Source organism: Sorex araneus, chromosome 5 (genome assembly GCF_027595985.1).
Source record: "Sorex araneus isolate mSorAra2 chromosome 5, mSorAra2.pri, whole genome shotgun sequence".
Classification (NCBI taxonomy): Eukaryota; Metazoa; Chordata; class Mammalia; order Eulipotyphla; family Soricidae; genus Sorex; species Sorex araneus.
In genome coordinates, this window is record NC_073306.1 from 134,924,209 (window position 1) to 134,943,736 (window position 19,528).

At 47.8% G+C, this 19,528-nt stretch overlaps 1 protein-coding gene across 2 annotated transcripts in view; it reads left to right on the top strand.

Annotated features, from left to right (window-relative positions):
- TSHZ2 (teashirt zinc finger homeobox 2) overlaps positions 1-15,089 on the top strand; it is a 499,906-nt gene extending 484,817 nt beyond the window's left edge. For both annotated transcript variants that reach the window (XM_055138969.1, XM_055138971.1), the window contains exon 3: positions 12,757-15,089. Coding sequence is in view for 1 of the 2 variants with exons in the window: in XM_055138971.1 (XP_054994946.1) it covers positions 12,757-12,758 (2 nt within the window). In the remaining variant the exon portion in view is untranslated. The remainder of the gene's footprint in view (positions 1-12,756) is intronic.
- Positions 15,090-19,528: the final 4,439 nt, after the last annotated feature.

Below are 19,528 nucleotides of genomic sequence, written 5' to 3' on the forward strand. Positions count from 1 at the left end.
ATAACTGAAGAACGTGGCCCCCTCTAGGTAGGAGAAGACAGGAAGAATGTTCTCAAAGCACAGAGGTGAGAGCTGCTGAGGCCCCTGGCACATTTTGAGCATACCGTCCCAAGCTTGGGCTCCTTTAGCTGTATCGGCAAGGGGCATAGAGGGGTCTCTGACCTGAGATGCCCAAAGCAGACCAGGCAGAAAGCTGGAGCAAACGTGTTTGGTTTTTCCCTGAGTCCAGTGGAGGCCCTGGGGATTCTGACCGAGAAGGAAGCAGGGAGTGAGCCCTGCATCCAGACTCAAAGATTTCAAGGATGGAGATGGTCAGTAGGTTCCCTGGGGGCAGACCAGTCTCCCCGGCAGCCCCAGCTGAGCGGGACCACGTTGGGGGGGTGTCCGGGAGCAGGGAAAGAGGAAACTTGTCCCCTCTTTCTGGCCAGAGCAATTAGGGGTTGGAGGTCCCATTCCCTATGACTGAAAATGTCGGAAGGGAGCAGAATGAGTTTCAAAAACCCGCCAGGACGTACTTGGGAAGTGTTTGGAAAGAGGTGAGGGGCCCAGGGCAATGCCCATACCTGCTGTCCCGGCTGCCACCCAGCTGGCGTTACAACTCCAAGACCCCGAGATACCCCGCTGGAAAGGTCTGCGGGACAGCAGGGGTCCTCACCTCTGGAGACCCAGCATGGCCCTCTCACATCTCATCACCCTTGAGATGAGACTCCGAGGCCAGTCTCCCACCTCGTCCCACAGAGAAATCCTCTAACAGGAAGACAGAGCAAGAAGTAATGGGACTAAAGAAGTCTCTAGAAGGGGCTGGAGGGATAGCACAGCGGGGAGGGCATTTGCCTTGCCATGAGGCTGACCGGGGTTCGATCCCCAGCATCCCATAGGGTCCCCCGAGTACCGCCAGGAGTAATTCTTGAGTGCAGAGCCAGGAGTAACCCCATCACCGGGTGTGACCCAAAAAGGAAAAGAAAAGAAGTCTCTAGAAGGAAGCTGAAGTGGGGACGCCTGAAGAGGCAGCATAAAGGTTCCCGGGGGCTGGGGACAGGGGCCCTAGACGCAGGGGTGCTGAGAGTTGTTACATGGCTATGAATCGGAACCACAGACCCAACAAAACCAGAAGCAGATGATCCAAACTACAATAACCAGACTTTTAAATGTGCCTGAAAAAAAATAGCACTGCAACACTGTTGTCCCGTTGCTCATCGATTTGTTCGAGCGGGCACCAGTCACGTCTCCATTGTGAGACTTGTCACTGTTTTTGGCATATCGAATACGCCACGGGGAGCTTGCCAGGCTCTGCCATGCGGGTGGGATACTCTCGGTAGCTTGCCAGGCTCTCCGAGAGGGGCAGAAAAATCGAACCCAGGTCGGCCATGTGCAAGGCAAACGCCCTACCCACTGTGCTATTGCTCCAGTCCCTTGAAACAAAAATTAAAATGTGCCTGTCGGGGCAGAGGGTGGCAGGGAAAAGGGAGGCAGGCCCTGGCGGAGGGCAGTTGACACTGGCGGTGGGATCAGTGTTGGAAAATTGTACTCCTGGAACTCAGTTATGAATAATTTTGTAAGTCACAATGCCCAAGGGAAAAATTAATTTAAAAATCTGAAAATAAAAAATAAGTCTATAGAACAGGACCTGAAAGTACCCAGCATCCAGTACTCTATTTTCTTTTCTTTTTTGTTTTTTTTTTTTTTTTTGCTTTTTTGGGTCACACCTGGCAATGCACAGAGGTTACTCCTGGGTCTGCACTCAGGAATTACTCCTGGCGGTGCTCAGGGGACCCTATGGGATGCTGGGAATCGAACCTGGGTCGGCCGAGTGCAAGGCAAACGCCCTCCCCGCTGTGCTATTGCTCCAGGCCCGCATCCAGTATTGTAGAGAAACACAATTGCCTGGTCAGTCACTGGGGGAGCCCCGGGTGTCCACACTTCTCACCAGCTCTCCAGGGAGGCCATGGCCAGTGCACAGTTACAGCCGGAGTTGGCAACAGTGGGATGAAGCCAGGCTGGAAGAAAGGCAGCGCCAAGGGGTCTGGCCCCCTGAAACAGCCGCAAATAGCTCTCACTACGATTCCAAAGAAGGCCTCGCCTTGCATGTGGCTGACGTCGGTTCAACCCCTGCACCCTATATGGTGCCCTGAGCCCCACCAAAGGAGTGATCTCTGAGCACAGAGCCAGGAGTCAGCCCTAAAAAGACAGCTGTGCCCCTCCTCCCAGAAAAATAAAAGAAATATAATCATACAGGGCCGGAGAGATAGGGAGGCAGGTAAGTCACTTGCCTTTGCGTGTGACTTACCAGGGTTCCAACCCCGGCACCTCATGTCGTCCTCCGAGCCCCTCCAGGAGTGATCCCTGAGGGCAGAGCCAAGAGTCAGCTCGGAGCACCGTCGGGTGTGACCAAAAAACCAAAATAATAATAATAATAACAACAACAACAATATAAAGCTCCGAATCAGTGCTGGAGCAATAGCACAGCGGGGAGGGCGTTTGCCTTGCACTTGGCCAACCCGGGTTCGATTCCCAGCATCCCATAGGGTCCCCTGAGCACCGCCAGGAGTAATTCCTGAGTGCAGAGCCAGGAGTAACCCCTGAGCATCGCCAGGTGTGACCCAAAAAAAAGCTCTGAATCAAAGAAGGTGCAGTGCCTCTGTTTTTGTGAAGTAACTTGATCTTGGGAAAACGCAGCACGTGTGAAACCACACGAGGAAGACATGTGCTTTGAGAGAAGCAGAGCTAGTTCTAGGCCTGGGTTATGATGAAGATATTTCACAGCAGTCCATCCCGGAGCTCATTCCGTACCTCCCACTTTTGATTGGGCAATCCCTAAAAACTTGGGAGCTTGAGGCTGGAGCGATAGCACAGCGGGAAGGGCGTTTGCCTTGCACGAGGCCAACCCGGCTTCGAATCCCAGCATCCCATATGGTCCCCTAAGCACCGCCAGGAGTAATTCCTAAGTGAAGAGCCAGGAGTAACCCCTGTGCATTGCCGGGTGTGACCCAAAAAGCAAAAAAATACTTGGGAGCTTGTCACAACTCGGGGGGTGGGAGATGCTTCTGGAATCTGCACATGACGGGCCGGGATGCTGCTAGAATTCCTCCCAGGTGCAGGAAGAGGCCAAATGCAATGGTGCATGGAGGCCAGACCTCAGAGAGGACCCCCAGGAGGGTGGGGTACCGGCAGGGCCTGCCTGGTGCATCCATTGTCGGGGACCCCCTACCCACCCGGCCCCAGGACATCCCAGCAGCGCACCCATTCTCTGAGGCAGTGTGACCCCCAGAACAGCCATACAGCTAGGACCCGAGCACTCCAGAGAAGAGAGAAGAGGGCAGGAGCCACTAATCAAGGGCACGGGGAGAGAAAAAGCCAACCCCAAAGCCAGAGGGATTAAGAAATCCCATCATGGCCAAATTAAAGAATATACAATTCCACGCATCTGTTGGTGGCTCTGTAATTAATACAAAAATAATTACATCTTTTCGCCTGGCTCTCCCTCACAAACTCTACTTAATGAACACTGCCAATGACTTTTTAGCGATGTAATTAAATTTTTTTATTTATTTCTGTTTTATTTTTTATAGTGGTAGCGCAACATATTAAAAAAAAAAATCCACCGAAGGCAGCGAAACTTGGCCTCAGCCACTCTTTGCAAAGCAGCCGAGAGTGGCTGCTTGCTTTTTCCTCTTCTCTCCTCTCCATCCCACCTCCAGAATGTGTTCTCAACTGTAAGAAATAACAACCCTGCTTCCCATTCTCTCTCCTGCGTTTTTTTGAGTTTTAATTTTCTGCCAGGGTTTCGCTGTGAGACCTGGAGAAAAAAATCAGATTTTCCTTTAAGATAAGGGATTGTAAATAAAAAAGGGTCTCCGGTCCCCGACTGGCCCCCAACCCAGGTCTCCTCTTGGCCCTTCTCTTTGCATTTGGGGGTCACTGGCCCTTCTCCGCCTGGGGGGGTGGTGTGTAGAGAGCAGGGCCTCACTTACACCCGAGTGACGCCAAAAACCTGGTCTTCAGGGGCTGGAGAGATAGCACAGCGGGTAGGGCGTTTGCCTTGCACGTGGCCGACCCAGGTTCGATTCCCAGCATCCAATATGGTCCCCTGAGCACCGCCAGGAGTAATTCCTGAGTGCAGAGCCAGGAGTAACCCCTGTGCATTGCCAGGTGTGACCCAAAAAAAAGCAAAAAAAAAAAGAAAACAACCTGGTCTTCCTCGCTCTTTCAATGCTGGCTCGGAACCCCATATGGGATTTTTAAAATCTTAAAAAGTGTATTGGGGGACCTGGAGAGAGCTCCAGACGCCTGGCTTGCAGGATGCCCAGGCCCATTTCCTGGCACCGCCTGGTCCCCGAGCACCACCAGGTATGGTCCCCAAAAAATAATTGTCTTAAAATAAATTCCTTGGCAGGGTCAGAGAGAAGTGAGTAAGGCACTTGCCTTGCACACGGCCAACCCAGGTTCAGTTCGCAGCATCCCCTGTGGTCCCCGGAGCACCTCCAGGAGTGATTTCCTGAGAGCAGAGATGGGAGAAACTGCAAGCTCCTATACTCTTCGTTCTCAGCAATGGAAAACAAACTATCAAATGACGCCTTTTCAGCAGGTTTGATTGTTGGGGGAAAATTCCAAATAATAATAGTCCGTTCTCTGTTGAAATATTGAATGTATCCAAAGTATAAAGAGAATAAAGTGAATATCATTGGCCACTCAGGTGCGGGGGGAGAGGGGCATATTGGGAGATATATTGGGGTTTTGGTGGGGGAACAGGTGCACTGGTGAAGGGATGGGGGTTTGATCATTATATGACTGAGACTTAAACCTGAAAGCTTTGTAACTTTTGTCACGGTGATTCAATAAAATAAAATTTAAAAAATAAATAAATAAAGTGATAGCCTAGTATGCTAAAGAGAGAGAGAGAAAGAGAGAGATGGGAGAAACTCCTGCACATCACTGGTGGGCTCAGAAATGCAAATATAAATAAATAAATTTCTCGGTGATTTATTATTACATGTTCGATTTGCATACCTATCTTATATTCCTATAGAGCCGGTGTCTGTATGTAGAAATTTCTGGAGTGAAAAGGGATGTTACAGGGGGCTGGATCAACAGCACAGCGGGTAAGGCATTTGCCTTGCATGTGGCCGACCCGGGTTCGATTCCCAGCATCCCATAGGGTCCCCTGAGCACCGCCAGGAGTAATTCCTGAGTGCAGAGCCAGGAGTAACCCCTGTGCATCGCCAGGTGTGACCAAAAAAAAAAAAAAAAAAAAGGATGTTACAGTGGAAAAGCTGAAGAAACCCTGAACCAGAAGACCCTCGGAACTGGAGGCAGGGGGCGGTTAGGCCCACACTGTGAGCAGCTACTTCTGGCTGATGCTCCGGATCACTCCCGACAGTGCTCAGGGGACCATGTGCAGTGCAGTGGGATCTAGAATCCACTTGTGCGCTCTGGAGCAATGATTTAGAGTCTGAAGGATGCTGCTGTTTACCAAGTTAAAGTGCACGCAGCTGGGCTGGGAAGCCGGGGCTGAGCGACCAGCAACCCCTGACCCTAGTGCCCCTTTCTCCTGGCTGTCACCGCCAGCTCTGACTCTCGTCCCCTCGTCCAGCGTGCAGACAGAGTGGCCCCTTCTGCTGTGAAGACGCAAGCGCCTTTCCCTGCTTCCCAGGGAGACATCGCCACGACCTGGGTGTGGGCGTTCCTCGGTGGCATCACAATAGCACATTGCCAACGTCACCTTCTCGCTCCAGGGGCCGCTCTCGCAACATGCTAAGTCCACCTCATGCCCCAAAGCCAGACAACCTGAGCAAAGTCACCCCAGGCTCCGGCCCCCCTGGAGGTCAGGCTGAGAGCTTAGGAACGGGGTCGCTTCTGCTTTCGCCCCAGAATCAGGGCTGAGGGATTCTCCAGAAAGCATTCCACAAGTCTGCTTGTGTTTTGTAGGAATGGACAGAAGTATATTTATGAAATCCGAGAGCGGTGGTGTACCTGACTTCCTGTTGGGGTCAGCTCATTGGTTTGGGGCAGCCCCTGGCTTACTCCTGATTACTCAGGAACCATATGGGAAGCCAGGGATCAAACCCAGGTCAACCATAGGCAAGGCAAGCGTCCTCCCCGCTGTACCGTCGCTCTGGCCCCACCGACTTAGGGTTTTGATTGCAGGAATTCTCAGGGTTTAGGGTCTCTCACGGGCTAACACATATTGCGGCTTTCCAAGAGCAGGATGCGTTATAATAGAACAAAACGATGGTTTTCTTTCTCCCTAACCCCCTTCCTAGACCAGTGCTTTACACAGAATCCAGCCAGGGAAGTTTGGGTGTTGAGTGTGGACCGACAGGAACTGATCGGTGAAAGAAGGTTCTAGACAACCTGAATAGGGGAGCGCTTCAGGTCAAGCAATGACCGTGACCTGAAGTGATCATCCCCCACGCATCCCCCACCACCCCAGGGTTTCATGATGAAGACATTTCACAGCAGTCCAGCCGGGAGCTCATTTCCGTACCTCCCGCTTTTGATTGGACAATCCCTAAAATCCAGGGAGCTTGTCACAACACGGGGGGTGAGAGATGCTTCTGGAATCTGGAACGGACAGGCCGGGATGCTGCTAAAATTCCTCCCAAGAAGAAGACAAATTGCAATGGTGCATGGAGGCCAGGCCTCAGAGAGGACCCCCAGAAGAGTCAGAGACCATCAGGGCCTGCCTGGTGCATCCATTACTGAAGACCCCCTCCTCCTGTCTTCTCCTACGCCCTGGCAACTTCCGGCCCCTGCTGAGCTATTTCTCTGGGGTCCTTCACCCCCCTCTCAAACACAAGCCCCCTTTTTTTGCTTTTTGGGTCATACCCGGCAATGCTCAGGGGTTACTCCTGGCTTTGCACTCAGGAATTACTCCTGGCAGTGCTTGGGGGACCATATGGGATGCCGGGGATCGAACCCAGGTCGGCCGCGCGCAAGGCAAACGCCCTACCCACTGTGCTATCACTCCGGCCCCCACAAGCCCCTTCTTTTCCAAGCTTCCAGATGTGTCCAGGGGTCCAACTCTGTCAACGCCACGACTGCCAAGCTCCCTCCGACTCAGAGACGCAGACCTCTTGTTGGAGGTCTCCTACCACCCACAGTCACCAGGGTCAAGCTGTTTCTCCGAAGATTCACACCTCTAGATATGTGAAGAAAGCCCTCCCCGGCCGAAGGGCCAGGAAGGTGGCTCAGTGGTTAAGCACTTGCCTCGTCTGTGAGACCTTCTGGGTTCAACTCATCACATGGCCAATAAAATTAAGTTATCCTCCACTTTGTATTACCCGTGTGGCCCTGGACAAGTCACCTGTCTCGTTGAAACCTTTTTTATTTTTGTGGGGGGAGGGTGGTTTGAGCCACATATAATTGTGCTCAAGGTTTAGTCTCAAAGATCACTCCCAGCGGTGCTGAAAGGGGAGCACTGTATATGGAGCTGGGGATCGGGGTCAAACTGGGGTTGGCTCTGTGCAAGGCAAACACTTTAAGTCTATACCATCTCTCCACCCCTCACTAAGATCTTTCTTCCCTCTTCTTTTTAAAAGTCAATTGTTTTGGGCTTGGAGCAATCGTAACAGAGAGTAGGGAGGGTGTTTGCCTTGCATGCAGTTGACCCAGATTTGATCCCCGGCATCTCATATGGTCCCCTGCAAGCACCACCAGGAGTAATTCCTGAGTTGCAAAACCAGGAGTAACCCCTGAGCATCGCCGGGTGTGGCCCTCAAAAAATAAATAAATAAATAACAGTAAATTGTTTTAAGAGTTAGTTGGTCTTGGTGGTGGAATATGTGCACTGATGAAGGGATGGGTGTTCGAGCATTGTGTAACTGAGACTGAAAGCTTTGTAACTTTCCATGCGGTGATTCAATTAAAAAAAAAAAAAAGTTAGTTGGACACGTATGAAGTCCCTGGCATCTGGAAGGCATCAAGAACTCTGACGGTCTGTCCTCCCCAGGAAAGTATTTATGATGTCCCTTATGCTTATTTTGGACCACATTAATGATTTTTCAGTGTGAGGGAGCAGAAATATCATACAGGGGTGTATTCCTTGCACATGACCAACCCCAGCATGTGGCATGATGGTACCACATGGTCCGGAGCATCCCTGAATGTTCCTGGAGGTCTCTAGGTACCACCGGTGACTGAAGGGACCCCCAGCACTGCAGGGAACCGAGCAGCACTGCATCCTCGAGTCTCACCATCTGCCATCCTGGTTGGCTGAGAATCGCCAAAGGGCCCCTGGTCCTCTTGAGCACCAGCTGAGAGACCCCTGCACCCCTCCAAAAAATCATCATCATCATCATCATCATCATCATCATCATCATCATCATCATCATCATCCCATTGATCGTCGATTTTCTCAAGCGGTCTCAGTAACATCTCCATTCATCCCAGCCCTGAGATTTTAGCAGCCTCTCTTTACTCATCCTTCCCAATGGTGCCACATTGGAAGCTCTTTCAGAGTCAGGGGAATGAGACCCATCATTGTTACTGGTTTTGGCATATGAATACACCACGGGGAGCTTGCCAGGCTCTGCCACGTGGGAAGGAAACTCTCGGTAGCTTGCCACGTTCTCCGAGAGGGAGAACTAGGCTATAAGATGTCATGCAGCCTCGTGTCACGCAGCCTCGAAGCAGCCACGTGCTTCTGGGAGCTTGGTTTTATAGTCTCTGGATGTTGGCCATTGGTGGGATTACACGCCTCCAAAAAATAAATAAATACATAAAATTGTAGATTCTTAAATTTGTCTTCATCCTTCCACCAGATTCTTGCTCATTTTCCTTTTTCCTAGCTTCGCCCCATGCAAGGTGCAAAGTACTTTTCCCCACTAAGTAACAAGCAGGGAGTAGACCTGTGTAAAAAGGACACGGTCCCCAGGCTGTGCTGGTAAAGATTGCACACATTCCTCCCGTGATAACCCAAAGAGCGCGGAGCTGAGAAAGACATCACCTGCTAAACTCCCAGAGCAGAGCCCACCTGCAGCCGCAGTTCCTCGAGGCCAGAGTGTTCGCGTCTCTGACTCAGGAATCCACATTAAGCCTCGGAAACGATGCCAAGGTGTGATGAGGCTTTTAACACTAAAATGTTCGCCATGGTGCTTCGGATTGCCGGATGCTGTACACTGCATGCAATACAAATTACATCCGTGTTCTGTGTCATGAGGGAGGATTCGCTCAAGCCTGGTCACGGAACTGCTAATATGACAACGAAGGTGCCAAGCAGGAAAACCACAGAGAACTTTACACCAGGGGGTGCTCACAAGCTGAATGAAACATGGCCATAGAAACCCCACACCCCACGCCCGCCGAAGAACAGAATTTAGCGGAAGGTAAATTAGAGGAGCTTCCTCTCTGGATGCCAAGGCCATCAGTAATCTTCTTGACTTTTTCTTCCAGAATATGCCTGAGCATAGAAAACCATGTGTCTTTTTCTTTAAGTGTTGTTTTTAGTTTTCAATTGCGAGAAATTAAAACTAAACATAAAATATATCACTATCATCCTGTTGTTCATCGATTTGCTCGAGTGGGCGCCAGTAACGTATTCATTTGTCCCTGCCACGTGCTTGTGTAGCCCAATGGGGTCGGCTTGCTCCAGGAACACGAAGAGCACGTTGTTGTCACTATTTTTGGCATGTCAAATACGTCACGAGTAGCTTGCCAGGCTCTGCCGTGTGGGAAAAAAATAACAAAATTTAAAAATATAAAAAGAAAAATACAAAATACAGTTAAAAATAAAGAGGTCGCATGGAATAAAATCTCACATCGTAACTACTGGAAATGGGTGTTGAATGGGTCCAAAGTTTTATTTTTATTTTCTTTCGTTTGTTTTTGTGCCATACTTGGAGGTACTCAGGGCTCACTCCTGGCTCTGCTCAGGGCTCACTCCTGGTGAGGTTTCGGGGACCATACGGGATGCTGAGGGTTGAACCCAGGTTGGCTGCGTACTAGACAGGTACCCTATGCACTGGACTATCTCTTCAGCCCACAGTTTGAGTTTAACAAAATAAAAATGTTCCGGAGATGACGGGAGTGAGGATTCCCACCAACAGGAAGGACACTTAAAAACAGTGATGATGTGATGGGAGGAAGCACAGCGGGGAAGGCATTTGCTTGCATGTGGCCCAACCGAGTTCAATCCCTGGTATTCTGTAGGTCCCCAGAGTCCCACCAGGAGTGATCCCTGAGCCCAGAACCAGGAGGAAGCCCTGAGCACCGCCGGGTATAGTCTCACTCCCCTTCCCAAATAAAGACCATTTCCCCACTATCACCCTAGCTCCTGATAACTCCTCCACCCCACCCCCAATTCTTTTTTATGTTCCTATGAGTTTATCTACTTCTATGTACTGCTAATAAATCATGTGTATAATTAGAGGAACTTTATGAACAATTCTTTATCTCTCAGCCAAATATCCTCGTGGTTCATCCATGGTGTAGAATGTGTCGGTGTCCCTCCTTTTTCAGGCTGTGTAATATTCCACTGTGTAGGAATCACATTTTGCTGATTCCACCTTTTGTCCATGACACGAGGGTGGCTTCCCCCTTTTGGCCATTTTGAATTACGCTGCCGTGCCCAGATACCTGTTTTCCACGTGTGTTTCTTTCCCTTCATATTATTTTGTGAAAGCACCACAATTTGCAAAGTTATTCATAGTTGGGTTTTAGACATACAATGTTCCCTCACTGATTCTGCCACCAGATTCAACTTCCCTCCACAAGTGTTCCCAGGTCGTTCCCTGTGCCGCCCCCGGCCCCACCCAGCCCACCCCAGCCTGACATCTTTCTTTAAATTTATTTTTTAATTTTATAAAGTAGTTCACAATATTTGATTATGTTTACTATTCGAACACCAATCCCACCACCATTTCACCTTCCCACCACTGTATTTGGGATGTTTCCATCCCGAACCCCAACCCCTGCCCCAAAGCAGAACCAAATTATTTAATTTGTATTGTTTGTTATGAAAAACTGCTGAAAATGCCACAAAAAAAATTTTCCCTGGAGGAAAGAGTGTGAAGTTTTTTTGTATTTCACCCACGGGCCATTAAGCCCTTCTTCTATAAGATATCACTAACATGTTGTTAAAGGTTGAGTCTTGGGGCTGGAGTGATAGCACAGTGGATAGGGCCTTGCACGCGGCCGACCCAAGTTCAATTGCCAGCATCCCATAGGGTCCCATGAGCACTGCCAGGAGTCATTCCTGAATGCAGAGCCAGGAGTAACCCCTGTGCATTGATGGGTGTGACCCAAAAAGAAAAAAAAAAGTTGAGTCTTGTGTGCTTTTGTATATATATGTATGTATGTATGTATGTATATATACACAAATATATATATCTGTAAAAAATATATATTTCCCTCTAAGATTGGTTGCCTCCTACTTTAAACTCCATCAAATGTGGTGCGGTACTCTCGGAGTACGGCTGGTGTGAGGTACGAGTTGTCACGCAGTCCAGGAATAGGTTCGTTCGTGGGTGAGGCTCAGCCCTGGCATGTGGAGAGCGGCCGTGAGCACGGCCCGGCCAGCCATCTTAGCACACGCCTTTCTAAGCTTGTGTATTTAAGTTTGGGTCTCATGCGTTCAGTGTGACTGACTCAGGTGCAGATGCTCAGCCCTGTCGTTCCTTGACACCTCTGGTGACCCTTGCCCTGTGCTTCTCCTCTGCCTCTCCTCAGGACCAAGAGCAACCTAGGCACCCGCCCTTTAAACCACTGCACTTCCTCGTCCGGTTACTCTAAATACCACAGCACTGTAGCACTGTAGCACTGTCGTCCCGTTGTTCGTTGATTTGCTTGAGCGGGCACCAGTACCATCTCCATTGTGAGACTTGTTGTTACTGTTTTTGGCATATTGAATACACCACGGAGAGCTTGCCAGGCTCTGCCATGCGGGTGGGATACTCTCGGTAGCTTGCCGGGCTCTCTGAGATGGACAGAGGAATCGAACCCGGGCCGGCCTCGTGCAAGGCAAACACCCTACCTGCTGTGCTATCGTTCCAGTCCCTCTAAATACCATATATAATTAATATCCTGTATTTATCCCCCTTCTTCTGACTTACTTCATTTAACATGATATCATCCCGTTCCATCCATGTTGTGGCAAATTACACGATTTTATCATTCCTGATTACTGCATAATATTCCATGGTGTCCTCATGACCCCCTGATCTGTTTCCAGGCATCTGGGTTGAGTCCAAAGCTTAGCTGTTGTACTGAGTACCACAATAAATAAGGGGTGTGCATGCGTCCCTTTGAATGAATGTTTTCCTGTCCTGGGGGTAAATGCCCAAAAGTTCCACGTGATTTGTAAAGGGTTTGTCTCCCTGAGCTAACTTGGATTCTCACTCTGCCCCATGTGGTGGTAGGGGGCACCCTAGATGAATGCAGAATATTAGCACCAATATTAGTTGCATGCAGGATATTAGCGCCAATATTAAATGCATGAAGAACATTAGCAATAATATTAGATGAATACAGAATATTAAGACCAATAGTAGATGCATGCAGAATAGTAGCGCCAGTATTAAATGCAGGATGCAGAATGGTAGCGCCAATAGGAGATGCATGCAGAATAGTAGCACTAATATTAAGTGCAGACAGAATAGTAGCGCCCATATTAGATGCATGAGGAAAAGTAGCGCCAAGAAAACAGTGGATGATCTGGCCACTCCGTGGGCTGGAATAAGGGAAAGAGGGGCCGGGGTAATAACCCCTGCGCTCAGTCTGCAGGAAATAACGCCTCTTTCTCTCGCTCTGACCCCGTTACAGGACGAATGCCTTAGCCCCACCTCTCCAGCCTGAGTCCGCGCGCAAGGCCTGCTTCTCCCACGGAACTGCACGCAGACTGGACAGCGTGGGGGCGGAGCACCCCAGCCATCTCTCTTCCTCCTCACTCACAATTTGGTAATGAAGTATTGATTTCCACTTGCCCGCTTACGGATGATATTAGATCTCCATCGATACCGTGCCCCGGGGCAGGCGGAGGGGCGCCCCCCGCCCCGCGCCCCGCGCCCCCCGCCCCGCGCCCCGCGCGGCTCTCCACGGCCCGCCCTTCCCGCTGTCACCGGGAAACGAAGCGGCCCCTGCCCAGAACACGTCCTGCTTCTGTCCACTCGGACCGCTGGCGGGAGAGGGCGGGGCCTCCGCGGGCCCCCCTGGCCACCACCGGCATGTCCACTTGCTATTTATAAGCCCTCGGGGACCGTTTGTGGAGAGGAAACGTTTCTGTGCAGAGCCGCAGTGACGGTTGCACCTGGAGTGCCCGGGCCTGCCCCCGCACCGGGGACCCATTCATCACGCAAAGTGGAAGAATTATTCAGTCCCAGCCGAATTGGAGCCGAGAACGCCTCTGCCCAGGCTTCGTCTGCTGCTTATTAACCGTGTGACTGCCAAAGCCCGTTTTCCAGCCCCCCCCCCCCACGCGACGAGGAGCCTCTTCCCTCCCATCAGCACCTCCGTGGCCCAGAGCAAGAGCGTTTTCCGCAGAGCCGTGCGCCGCGCCGCGTGCCCCGCGTGGGCTCCCGGGCTGGGCCCGTGTCCCGCAGCGCCCGTGGGTCTGGACCTGGACACTCCGGTCGCAGAGGCCGCGCCGAACACACCGGCTCCGGGGTGCCCCCTTTTTCTAAATGTGTTCCCGCAACTTTCTTCATTAAAACTTGGAGGGCCCAATTTTAATTTGTGGAATATTCCCGTTAATAATGAGATCTAATTAAGACATCCATTAAAAGCCCGTTAAAGTTAATTTAACGTAAAAATTCCAATAGAACTGTATTAGATTTTCTCCATTAAATTAACGTTATGGATTTTTAACGGATGTCTTAATTATGCGTTATTATTAACGGGAATACTGTATTACACAGATTAAAATCAGGCCCAAAGTCGGCTTGGAAAAGCTAAGAGCATGTTTGAATATAAAAAAAAAAAAAAAGTCTTGCATACCTAGCACACAGTTTGGAAAGGCAGGGCTAGATTTGTTTACTCTAGTTGAACATTCTCTATACAGCAGAAAGCAACCTATAATAGATAAATCCATCATTGCATTTAAACAATGAATTTCCTTACTCTCCAAGGACGTATCAGCCTGGATTGCATTGTAAAATGCTACTCAGCTCTAGGTGAGACATTTAAACTATTCTAGGCAGAACACTAGGAACTAGATGATTCTGAAACAAAAAAAAAGTCTGTTTCTGTTGTTGCTTTGATTACCAAGGTCATCACACACACACAGACACACAGACAGACAGACAGACAGACAGACACACACACACACACACACACATATACACACACACCAACCAAAAAGAAGCCAAATATCCTCTTCACCGTTTCTCATTGGAGGCTGCCTACTAGAATTGTTTTTGGAAATTTTGATATGATCCCTAAATTCAACATGGAGATTTAAAAAGAAGAAGGGAGAGAAAGAAGAAAAAAAAAAAAACTTCTTATTTACCTCCTAGGGAAAGTGTTGCCCTTATGCCACATATAATAGCAAATTGCTTTTTTTATGGCATGCATAACCTAGATGGGAAAAAATATGGCGCTTCGGGGAAGGAGGGAAAAAGTAAATGAAGTTCCAGGAATGTCATTCTGAAGTAATGAGGCATGGACAGAAAATATACCCCTCACATCATCGGATTGAGATGGCAGTCGAAATAGCTTCATTGAAGTGTCAGCACTCATCCATCAATCAATCACCCACAAGGAAAAATAGCAACAGTGCAACGGGCGGCTTTTACGGGATTTACTCGTGGGCACAGGCAAGAGCGGCTCAAATGTAGTTCTGACATGAAAAGCAAGGTGCTGATATTATTTTTTATGATGGGAGGATCATAAAGTGAATTGAGAACAGCGAGGTCTGTCTTTGCTTAACCTATTCAACCAGAAATGAACGGAGCTCAACTGGAAAGAAACGTCGCTGGATGGGCTTAGAATGGCAGGACTCGGCTGAGCACTGTCCTTCGACAACAAAATTCTATTACAGGAGAATCAATGCATTAGCATTGGGGTTCCTGAAGCTCTTTTTTTAAAAATGGCTTGCTCCAACCAGGGTTATTAGCGACAGTGACATCATTCAGAAGTTACCGCCTCTGTCCCAAAGCAGATCGTGGTGGGGGGGCGGGGAGGGGGCTCTGGCATCGATGGGGAGAGAACAACGCGATGCTCAAGTCCTTGGAAAATGTGTCCCTTCTACAAAAGAAAAATCATAATAAATCATCTGCTTCCACGTATAATCTATCCAGTTTTGTTAGTGCAATTTCTATGAAGGGGCAGGGCGGGCAGCAAGAGACAAAAGCAAATCTATTGGGTGAGACTTGTTGGTCATAAATGTCAGAGCTGACGTTCAGGTGCTACGTGTACTCCTCAGGAGACGAGATCCACACAGTTCCCGATAAAAACCAGGCCTGGCTTTCCTGGGAAAGCTTCTAGAAACTTCTTTCCCGGGGGAAAAGCTAAATAACACCAGCTCAGGAGACCGCGTTTGATCTCCGTGCATACCACTCTCCTCCTTTCTCGGAATAACCCTGGGCCTGACCCACTGGAACTTTAGACATGAAAAGAGATCGTGCACGGGTCACACTGAAAAGTGTCTATTTGACACCAGCTCTGGGACCAGCGTGAGCGATCAACCTCGCTCCCTTCTTCCTAGTTAGGGACACATCAAAGTGCCCACGGGGTGGGGAAAGGTATAAAAAATACTTAAGATTTATGGATCTGGGCCCATTTTGTAGTTGAGCAAATCCCCCCAAAATACTGCATGCTCTCGAGCACCGCAGGATGCAATTCAACCAACCAACGGAGCCAGTATTTGTGGGCACCTGTTGTATTTCCAACACTATTCTGGGTGCCAGGGCCTGTTCTAGGCCTTCGAGCATCCAGCAGCAGGGCCTGAACTGCGTCTTTGGGGCCAGAGCTGACCCCAACTCTCCCCCGGGGCTTCTTTGTGCTTTAGACCCTTCTTTTAAATTTTTTAAATAATAATATTCCAGAATAGGGAATTCTCTCTCTGAAAAACATACAGGGCGGAAATAGCTTTAAAATAGGTCAAGGCCTGAGCACAGAATATGATCACAGAATAAATTGGCTGGCCCAGGCTGTCCCCGCAGAATTTCTTTAAGGTCACAAATAGATTTCTCAAAGCCCACCCTGCCCCACCCCCAAAATGTGCCTGTCTGCTTGTTTGAGTCTTGCATAATTAATGTCACAGCCACACATAGCTGAACTTGGTTGAAATGCAGAAAACAAACAAAGGAAATGACATATTTGGGAAGCATTTATGTGACTTTGGTTAAGCAGTGCAGGGAGAGAGAGAGAGAGAGAGAGAGAGAGGGAGAGAGAGAGAGAGAGAGTATCTGGGTCTGGGTCTATAGATTTCACTGCTGTTTTCCAAGGTCTGTGTACATTTCATAATAATAATATGATTTTCTGAAACTTTGCACAGCAAATCAAAGGTTATAAGGCCTTCACAGGCACCTGGGTTCAGTAGCTTTCCCCACCAGTCAGTTCTCAGCTGCTTTTTCTGTAGCAAGTTCTCTCACCAGATTTCATTTTTCAAACCTGGTAGATGTTTTTGCTTCAAAAAAAAAAAAATTAAAAATACCACTTCACATTATCTTCTAATCTCTGACACAAGAATAGAGGCGTGTTGATGAATGCAGAGATAATAACAATACGGAATTCTTTGGAAGGCTTTTAAACACATTCACGTATGTGATTCTCAAGAACGATAAAAGTAGCATCTATTTTGAACACGCATTAGACCCCCGTTCCCCAAAACATCACGACTGAACTTTTGGTTTCTTTTTCTTCCCCTAGGAGATGTTCAAATGCTAATTTCATTTTCTCCCTTCCTATATGCGGCACTTTCTCAATATATCCAAGAAATACTTTTAAACAAAGATTGAGCAGGAGGAAGAGGCAGCTTTCCAGGCCTTCTTCCCCAGATGCGCTCCCATTGTAAGGACGCATTAAACATTTTGAAACTTGTGAATCATCCTCAGAATTTCTGCAGGGGAATTTTACCTCTTCATCCAAAGTAAAAGCCACTTATCTCCTTCCGTTTCCTGTGACAGATTCAGGCATAGGCAGATACACAATTTCCAGGCTCTAGTTAATCTTCCAATAGTTACGAACAATGGGCTAACGGGCGTGGGTGTTTCTCCAAAAATTATTCATGCGCAAGGCAGCCCGGAGCTTCAGGGAAAACCAGAAATGTTTTATGGATTAGAATAGGACTGTTTTAAAATGCTAGTACCAGGTGGAACGTTATTTCTGCTATGGGACTCCGTCCATTTCCTTTGGAAAAATATATCCAAGTAAAATGGCTCTTCCAAGTAATGGCCCCCAATCTGACACCTTTCAGCACACAAATGATGTTACCAATAGCCATATGATCATCGTTAAGGCCTTTTAAAAAACAATCTGCTGGGGAAAGGACAGATTAAATACTCGCAGCCCTTTGTAGGATGTTTATTTGCTTAAAATGGCTTTTGGAAGTAAAAGAATAACTCTTTATGAGTCTCCCCAGGAGAAGTTGAAAAATCTGAACAAATGCATTAGTTTAAAAAAAAAAAAAGTCACTACCGCTCTCTGCAACTCCTCCAGAAAATGAATTCATTGTGTTCACTGAATTTTCTTGAACCCGAAACCTGCATTTGGATATCAGTCCCCAGGCTAAGGCTTATATTTATGGAGTCCAAACAATCATATGATTATATCTCCAATGTGAAGACTGTACAGCAATATTTTCACTTTCTAAATGACCCATCTAACGTTCAGGAATTACAAATGTGTGTGTATTTTTTTTTAAGATACACAAAGTTCAATGGGTCTGCAGAGAAGAAGCAAAAGCTGTCAGAGTTTCGCATGGAGATAAATACTACCAGAAACATTCCAGTTTTGCTGATAATATTTTGTAACATGGCAAAATACAGTATTTTGGCTTAGAACACATGAGATACTAGAATGTGGAATGCAAGTTAAGAAGGGGAGGCAGAAAGCTGACATACGAAACAATCTTCATTTGGCTCAGGATACTTAAATGTCATACTCTCTCGGGACCCAATGTGCTTTTTAATCTCTAATACAACGGCCTTTTTTTTTTATATCCCTTTGGTCTTTGAATCCTAATATCCATGCATTGTCAGCATGAATTAGAAACTTCCTTTAAAATCAACAAGGTGGGGCTGGAGCAATAGCAAAGCGGGTAGGGTGTTTGCCTTGCACGCAGTTGACCCGGGGTTCGATTCCCAGCATCCCAGATGGTCCCCTGAGCACCGCCAGGAGTAATTCCTGAGTGCAGAGCCAGGAGTAACCCCTGTGCATTGCCAGGTGTGAACCAAAAAGCAAAATAATAATAATAATAATAATAAATAAAATAAAACAAAATCAACAAGGTGGCTGATCCCCTACAGATGTGTGTACGGTCAACAAGCTCGTATTCTGCAGACTTTTACTGACTTTTCCAGAAATTTCCCCTCGGTCACATTTATATTACCTATGTGCCCCCCCCAACCACATTTATGATATTACCTATCACCCCCGTTGTGTTCATTCTAGATTTTTATTTTTCCCTTTTCCAAAAGGCAATGGGGAGGGAGGTAGAGCGGAAGGAACTGAGAGAAGAACCCTCATCCTTGCGCTGGTGGTAGATGCCTCTTTGCAAAAAGAGAAAGACAAACACATTTTTACACGAAGGAGGCAGACGAGTCATTTTCAAAGAAAAATGACTGCAACCAAACCTGTAGGATGTTTCTGCACCACGCACTAATTTTCTATCATCTGCATGCTGTGTCTATAATACATTTGCCTGTATCGGAGGCGGGAAAGCCAGGCTGTTTCCTCCATGTACAGAGCAGCTTGGAAGGCTGGAAGTGGAAGTCCATTTTTATACTGTACATATCTGTAAATGCCCACTATATCGCCATGTATGAACACCGATCTTGTTATATTTGCCTGTCACTATTTCCTACGAAATGGGCCCACAAAAGGGATTCTTTTGTATAGAAAAAAAAAATATATATATATATATATGCTTGTCATTTTTTCCTGATCATTCTCTTTCAATAGCTTATGAAAGAATTAGAACTGAGTTTACAAAGAAATTATAAGAACCGAGTTTGTCTGTCTGCATGAGTCCCATCCGAGCGCTGGATTTAGGGTGGGGGGGAGCAATGTCCTAATTCTGAGTTTCCCTGGAAAGGCATGCTGTCCCCTGGGAATGGTCGACGCAGTCACGTAGAATTATCCTCTTTGTATTTTATCGAATAGTGCCTGAAATTTTTTTTAATGTCTTCTTAAAGGAAGAATTCATAATTGTCAAAATGTGAAACATTAGCTTAATTTTGTTTTTATGACCTCGCCATTCTTCTCCTTATTTATTCGGTTGCTGTCGTAATGGGGCCCTGGGCCTTTTGTGACATGGCGCGTTCTTCTTCTGCATTAAGGATGTTTTTAAAATTACAGAGATTATTGAGCCAACAGGCTGTTTTAATCAAAACCATGTTTCACTTGTTTTTGATGATTATAAATTGTCCTTGCAATA